This window comes from Galleria mellonella, unplaced genomic scaffold (assembly GCF_026898425.1).
Source record: "Galleria mellonella isolate WM207_F2 unplaced genomic scaffold, CSIRO_AGI_GalMel_v1 utg28, whole genome shotgun sequence".
In the NCBI taxonomy this organism is placed as follows: domain Eukaryota; kingdom Metazoa; phylum Arthropoda; class Insecta; order Lepidoptera; family Pyralidae; genus Galleria; species Galleria mellonella.
In genome coordinates, this window is record NW_026442064.1 from 3,401,087 (window position 1) to 3,409,646 (window position 8,560).

General features: G+C 32.9%; 1 protein-coding gene across 3 annotated transcripts in view; it reads left to right on the top strand.

The window, feature by feature from the left end:
- LOC113517012 (roquin-1) overlaps positions 1–6,473 on the top strand; it is a 32,420-nt gene extending 25,947 nt beyond the window's left edge. Inside the window, exons 11-16 of one of the 3 annotated variants that reach the window (XM_026901538.3) lie at positions 1,432–1,534; positions 2,720–3,024; positions 3,611–3,723; positions 4,129–4,188; positions 5,217–5,327; positions 5,825–6,473. In XM_026901538.3, coding sequence (XP_026757339.2) covers positions 1,432–1,534; positions 2,720–3,024; positions 3,611–3,723; positions 4,129–4,188; positions 5,217–5,327; positions 5,825–5,890 — 758 coding nt within the window. In that variant the 3' untranslated portion in view covers positions 5,891–6,473. Of the gene's footprint in view, positions 1–1,431; positions 1,535–2,719; positions 3,025–3,610; positions 3,724–4,128; positions 4,189–5,216; positions 5,328–5,821 lie in introns of all 3 variants that reach the window. The other 2 variants (XM_026901530.3, XM_031911614.2) reach the window with 2 other exon arrangements.
- The last annotated feature ends 2,087 nt before the right edge of the window (positions 6,474–8,560 follow it).

Sequence of the window (8,560 nt, forward strand, 5' to 3'; positions counted from 1 at the left end):
AGATAATTATATTTGAATACGATTTTTATAATTCTTTTATACTTTTTGACATATTTTGCGTATCCGAGTGTATTGAAATATATATTTACATGTCGAAAAGAATACAGTACTTTATCTATTATCTGTTGTCTAAGACTTTTAGAACATTAAATACGTTTACTTACCGTGAGTTGGAATGAAATATTAGATGTTGTTATCTCATTCTACCTCACGGATTTGCTAGCGATGTAAATTCCATAGATTAATTCGTTTTATCACTTGTCTAGAAAGCCTGATTAGGCGTTTTATAGGTTACTTAACATTTTTAATTTTATTTATAATTAATAATGATTTATGTAGTTTTTGGTATATCCTTTTTTTTGTTTATTTCTTAACTTGTTTGTTTAACTAATCACTATAAATTGAGTATATACGTACGTATTATATGAGATAGAGAAGGATGTAAGCTATTTTTTATCCCGGTTAGTAATCAAATCGCGGTCAAGTGGACGAATACGCGGGTAAAAGATAGTATTTAATACAGTTGTTGCTCGTAATGCAATGTCCAAACTTTACAGCGTTATGTCATCACAGAAGTGTTATTTATTTATAAAATAATGCGTGAGCTAATTCAGAAAAGTTTGTCTAATAAAATGACCCGACAACTAATCGAGCCGGACATCTGGGGGTCTACCATGAAATGATATTCGGAATTTTCGAAATCAATCTCATGTTTCTGTTCATAACAAAATCGGCCCAGTAAATGGAGTTTAACATTTCGTTCAGTAATCTTCTATCGTAATTGTCCAAAGGAACGATATATTAACAATTTTAATATTTTTAAACTGTATATAATTTTACGTCAAATTAGTGTTTTGTTTGGCTCCGAAGTTTTGTACTATATTTCGTGGTTAATCCTCAAAATGAATCATATAATATGATATATGAAATGAGATTTATTCGTAAAAGGCATAACTGTAATTTCTTAACTAATATTAATATTATAGTTTTATAAGGGTACAGTAATTATGGTTTTAGAACTGGGCTCCTAAATAGGTTAATATAATAACCTGTGTTTAGGCGCCACAGCCCCAACCCCCTTTAGTAAGGAGGAAAGGGATTGTTAACAATGGAGATTGATTGGAGAGGGATTGTTAACTGCCCCATTGTTAGCAATATACCCTATTAGGTCGACCTCCACGTGGTTCCCCTTGGAAACCATCGTGAACAATTCTTGTTGAATTCATCACGATTGGCTAACTGGCCTGCTTCATCCTCACTTATCATCCTTCACTGGTGCCCCGTCGGTGTATACCGTTAGCGCGGGTGGGGTTACCATTCCATTATCACACATTAAAAAAAAACCCCTTTAGTATTATAATACTCGATATGCTTTTGTGTGTGCGTTTTCTATATTTTTTCAATTCAAATATGTTGTTTGTTTTATTTCAGCATCAATGCCGGCGATGCCCAATCAAGCCTTGTCCTCTGATATACTGCCGAATCCTGATTTCCAGCCGGATTCAGCGCACAACGTGGATGGAATTGCACCCTCGTGAGTAAAATATCTGTGGCCACCATATTTACATAGTTATCATCATCATCATCATCACTATAACATAATAAACAACATAAATAACTCTCTTACTAGTCGTCAATTAAACTTTCAATCAATCAATCATTAATTCTTTCAATCATACATTTATCGTTTCAGTCATTCATTGATTGAATTAAATAATATTAAATTATTGCCAACATAAAAAAAAATCAAATCTTCAAATCAAAAAATTAAATTTTATTTATATAGCAGTCACTAAGAGAGTTTTTCAATACGCTTGTATTTTTTGTGTGTATGTTACGCGATATATTCATTACTTGTTAAGTGATTTCCCTTTTACAATTGATATGGTAGACTTTTACAATTGATATGGTAGAAGATCTGTTAAAAATGTACTTAGATCTGACAAGATCTAAAAGATCGGCAGCACACCTGCAATGCCGCTGGTGTTGTGGGTGATCATGGGCGGCGGTAGTACGGTTTACCATCAGGTGAGCCGCACGCTCGTTTGCCCTCTGTGTTGTAAAAAAAAAACATCATAAAAGCATTGTCTCCGTAAACAGTTTTGATAATTCAAAAACTACAGGTTTTTCGAGTTTATCATAAAATTTCACAGCAAATCCGCTGGTTCAGTTCGCTCATTCTAAAATCCGCCAAACGAAAAAAAAAAACACGCTTTATAAACAATCGTATAGCTAAAGCAACCAATAAGAATATTTGCAATTAAAAAATACTTTGTAATCAATTGATCTGTGCCGCCATGTGGATTTTCACAACAAGTGGATTTTCCTGGAACTAAGTGGGCTTGCGCAATTCAGGCAGTCTACTTATCTTTTTTAACAGACTATATCCCTGCAAGTCTCTCAATATTTTTTAGAATTGTGGGTATTAGCCCCATAAACTGCCATAAGGATCGGGATCATTCCTTATAAATTAACATTTTACTATTGGGGGGATTTTATTATTAGTAGGTACGCTTGCAGGCGAATTAGTTAGCTTTTTGGTGACGTTGTTGCCCATTACTCGACCATTAAGTTTCCTAAGTCGCTTCTTTTGTCACCTACGAGAAAGGAAGGGAAGGGGTGGCCGATTCTATGCCGGGACCACACTGCCACTGTATCGGTACAGATATCACTAATGCCTAATTTTACACTTTTCAAAAACTAAAACCTTTTGTTTCAGAAATTATGCGTCGTCAATGCTCCATAGCCAGTCGCCATTGGGAATGAACCAAAACGGGATAATGATATCGGTCTCCGAACGGCCCTACTATGGCCGTTTCAGTGGGATCCTTACCATACACGAGGAGCCCACGAACAATCTCCAATACACCAGGCCCGACTTCACCAGTCCAATGTTCCAAACGCAAGCCTCAAATATGCCATACCAAGCTGGGGAGCAGAACTTGGCGTCATCAATGACCAACATCTTCGTCCCCATTCAGCATGATCAGCCGAGGAACATAAGTCCTTTCCCATTCGAAGATTGTGAGTGTTTAATTTTATATATATATATAATTTTTTTTATATAAAAACTCAAGTTGGAACAAAACAAAATGCGTTTAAAATTTCATTAAAATCAATTCGTATAATGCGTTTAGTTTATTTATTGTATTCAATTTATATGTATTGAACTCGGTCTATTGAATAAATCGAGCAGTTTCGGTGATTAACATAAACAAACGGCGTAGCACGTGATATTTATTTATATATTAAAATATACAATTTGATAACTGCTTGACTCCCATGAGGAGATAAAATTTGTTGACTAGGACATGGTTGGGATGCATTCTGAATAATAATTTATTCTAATGTGGATGGAGGGAAGTAAACAATCATAACAACAATGTAAAACGTAAAAAAATAAATATATATGGTGTTGTTTTACAGTTGTTTTAAAACTTTTTCAGATTAACTCATCCATTTGATGAATAAATAAATGAAAATAAAAAAATTTGGGTGTATGTTTTGTTCATATTAAATCATGCCTTCACAAATTATAAACAGATTGGAGTGATGTTAAATTTTTCAAGTAAATGTTTTAAAATTGAAATAAATTATTTGCAACTTGCAGTCCCATCGGATGACTATCTCCTGCCGGACTACAGAGTGAAGCTCTCCCCAGCCTTTACTGGCACAGTGCAACTGGAGAGACGCCCGGAGCCCACCTGGCCGCCAGGGAACGATGTAAGATGTTAAATATTTTAATTTATTCACTATCTTCTCTCTCCTGGAGAGACCTTTACAAAAATCACCTTCCTGAGTACCTCTGTGCCATTCATGTTTCTGCCATGAAGCAGCTATGCTTGTATGCCTGTGTTTTGGTTTGAAGGATGGGATATGGCAGTAAAATTACAGGGTACGGACATGATATATATATATATATATATATATATATATATATATATATATATATATATATAACATAAAGTTCATTCTGTATGTACATTCTGTATAATTTATACTCCTTTTTATGTCTATAAGCAATGGTTACTATTTTATATTAAGAGCAGCTTGTTTGTCAATAAAAGTCGTTTAAAAAATGTATTAAACAGCAAAATAGAATAACACTTGTTCACCTGTTGTTGGCAGTTGTTTCATTTCGACAACATGAGAAATGCAATGCCGCGTTGCTCCACCAATCCTGAAGATGTGAGTACATTTTGATATTTTTTTTTTTATTATAGGAAAACCGACAATTCACTAAAAAAAACCAAACAAATAATCAATTTTAATACTTATCAGTATTAGCTCAGTATATGTCAGAGTTACACATATAAAGTATGGTGTAATAGATCCTAATAATATAATGAATGAATGAGTGAATTTTATTGCAAAAATGTGGTACAATGTTTATTTATTTATTTTATACTTTATTGCACCAAGTAAAAAGAGAAATAACAAATATAGTAAATATTAATGAGAAGTGATACAAAAGGCGGCCTTATCGCTAAGCAATCTCTTCCAGACAATCTTTGTGTAGAGGGCATTGAGAAAAAGACAAAGGGTAGGTAGGGTACGCACTATTATATAAATATTATCATATACAAACATATATACATACATACATATACATACACATACATAATATATACACAATTAAATATATACATAACATACACATACTTAACAATAAGGTCATATGGTAGTATTATAATATTTTCACACATTATGTCATTACTGACGTGCAACAGTCATTACATAAGTTATGACAAAATAATTCTTTAATATATAATAATATAATATATTAACATGTAAAATTTTTAAACGCTAATTGTACAGATATAATATATTGCAATTTTTTTTGATGGGTTAACATGGCATGGTAACCCTGCGCTAACGAGATACGCTGGCGGAGCACCAGTGAAGGGTGATAGATGAGAATGGAAACAGGCCAGTTAGCCTATCATGATAAATTCATCAGGAATTAACCATGATAGTTTCCAGGGGGAACCGCGAGGAGGTCGACCTGGTTGGGTATATTGCTAGCAATAGGATTCTCAGTCTCCATTACTAACAATCCCTTTCCTCTCATTATTGTGTAGTTTGAATTATATGTAATGTTTAGAATGTATAAGGACAAATAGCTAAGATAAATAAGTCGTAGTTGGCTATAGTAGACTAGTCCGTACCTACTACCCGTTCCCGAGTATGACTCAAGACAGTATCATTCGTTCCAGATGTTCAACGTGACGGGCGACCGCCGGGCGGTTGGTGCGGACCGACTAGCGGTAGTGGCCGACAGGCTCGCAGTGGCCGCTACCTCTGATTTATCCAATAGGGCTGATGATGTAAGTATATTTTGCCTGAACGATTCCTGGATTCGATTTTTGGTCAGACCAATTTAGAAAACGAATTTTTCAAAATTAACTGCCGACGTTGCTACACTTCGCCAAGCTTCGATATGAACGTTCTTAAATCCAGAATTTTTTTAATACAACTAGGCATGGCAAATAGGCTGATGGTTCACGTAGTGGCAACAATTAAAAAATTAAAATGAATTATTATATCTATTAATTATTTAAAATACTAATGAATTAAATTACAAGGTACAAAGGCAAGGTACAAACCTTAATCCTCAGGACAGAAGGACGCATGAAGGATATCATGAGCGAAATACTATACTCTGTTATGTACGTGATACTGTTCATGTCTATAGGCGACGGTTACTACTTTCTATCAGGTGGGCCGTCAGCTTGTTTCCCATTGATTGCAAATGATGGCGTTAATTAACGTCCCTTATAATCTTTTCTGAGCGACAGTTTAATAAGTATCGAATTTTCAGCAGGAGCTAGAAGAAGAACTACAAGCGTTGGAGCGACGCATAGATACGGAATTCAAGAGTACAGACTAAATAAGCATACTGTGATCCCTATGGGCCCCTAATACGTGGACAAACGCACCCACATTCGTTTACTGAAGATCTGTATAGGTGACAGCAACCGATAAGAGGTAAACAAACCTCATTCATATATCGGAGAGGACACTTTTTATTTTGAACCATAGACACGCCTTCCATATTTGAATTTTATTTTTACGTTAAGTTTTTCTCTCCGAGATTTATACATGAAGTGTTACGTGATTGAATAGTTTTATACACTTTTGTCACCTATGGTAGTGCAACAAGTTATGTGCAGTTTACAAGCCTAAAGAGTACACGAATGAATTTTTTTTTATTTTAAATTTATTTTATATGAACTTTAATATTGCTTTTACAACTTCATCAACGATTTATTTGTAATAATGTTATAACCAATATTTATCATACCTTAAATGTGAAAGTTGCAAAAGTGATATTGAATATGAATATAGTTGTTAATTATATAAATATTATAATTAATGATTATAGTAATTAATAATATAGTTATGAATGGTTATGTTAAAGGAAAAATGGTCGACCGATGAACCTAACGTCACCGTCGCGTTCTTATATATATATATATATATATATATATATATATATATATATATATATATATATATATATATATATATATATACGCTATTATTTATTGAATTATTAATTATTGTTGGAAGTGTTTATTCGATGTCAGTTTTCGTTCATTTTAATATTAGCCCCTCGAGACAAATGGTATAAATGTCCATTTCTAAATAAGTTTGCGTCACGTGCTGTGAAGTGTTTAAAAATGGTTACATTAACTTCTTGTCTAGAGGGCCCAATGAACACAATTGGAATACTCGGCCTGTTTCATGAATTGCTGATAAACTCACATGTTGACGAGTAGTCGATTTGTGTAAATGACATTCTATATTTAAATGTATCTGTCGGATTTTTGTTCTTCAGAATTGTGTTTATCAATAAAACATGAATCAAGCTGATAATAGTGAGGGCGATTCAAAATGCGAGTCAATAATCGGACACATCATAAGTTGCATAAGGCGTGCGTTACATTCAATTATAATGTTAAATATATTTAAATAGTATTTGTGTTTTTTTTTTTATTGTCGTAGTTGCCAGTATAACGACACAACGGTTCTTGCCCCCTTGTTTTCCAATATTTTTTTTGTGTTGTTTATCAGAGATAGTGTATTAATTTTCATATTATGCTGCGATAAGATCAAGATTTCTATAATATTTTTAGTATTATTTATACATTCCTAAATGTGGCTCGGGGTTTATGGACTCGTGTTTTGAACGACTCGATATATATTCCATTCACGTAGACTGTATAAAAAAAAAAAAAAAAAACTATTAGTGACCTCGTATAAATACTGCCCTATTAACAATAGTATACTTAGACTTGGCCTAAATTAGTCAAATAGCGAAATTCTAGATCTCTCAATTCTAAACATTTTTTTATAGACGTTAACATCACATTAACATTAATGCTAATAGCGTGTGTGATAAATCCTATATGCGTCCCTGTCGTTTTCATTGCGTTGAAGCGGGAGAGTGCCAGATTACACCCAATATTGGGGTATATAGTCTTATATAGACGCGATTTGTCGACCGTTAAAACAATGGGGAATTTATATATGAAATATTAAAGGAAAATGCTGTTAGCTCGTTGCAGTATTTATCTTATTTTAAAACTCTCATTCCGTCTCAACAAAAAGAAAAACGGTTATATGAAATAAAAATTGTGTATTTTGTAAATTAGTTTGTTTTAAATTATTTATTATTATTTATAAGCATGATATGGTCGGTCATTTTAATTGCATGAGTTATTTAATGATGTCAACATGTGTCCCTCGTAGCGAAGTGGAAACGTTGATATTGTCAATTTTAAAATGTCTCTGTTTCACACGTGGTGCCGTAGTTTGAAAAACTATGTACCTTAGCATGTTTGTGTGGAACTTTTTGAATACTGCATCGAACTGCCGGGTGTGTTGACGATAGAAAGATGACACAAAAAATTGAAATGCACTTAATTGTTTAACAGTAATATTCTAAATATATAATGCACATATATCGATAAATAACACCATTTATATTTTAGAAACATACTAGTAAATTATAAACGAAAGCCTTATTTAAGAAAGTGCCTGTACTAATCGGTTGCTAATTTTATGTATATATATATATATATATATATATATATATATATATATATATATATATATATATATATATATATATATTGTGTAGATTTAGCGAGCAATGCGTTTCATAATTGTGTCATCTTACTTTTGAATAACTATGCATGTTGCTACTGATTTTGCTAGTATTTATTTTTATACGTAAATAAATTCGGTTCTGAGCTCTGAGCCTAAAATGGAAGATGTAATGCAATAACTAGCTTTCACCTGTCACCTCGTCCGCGTGAAAAGTATATGTTGACTTCTCCAATCCTATTTAATATATATGTATACCAAATTTCATAGTGGTTGGTTAAGTCATAAAAATGCTAGGAGGTAACAAAACAAACAAACAAATAAACTCGCTATCACATTTATAATATTAAATATAAATAAGATAATGCTTTGCAAATAAAATTGAAATTTGCCTGCAATATTTAAATGTTCGATGAAAACAATCCCTAAAGCGTAGCGTAGGCATATT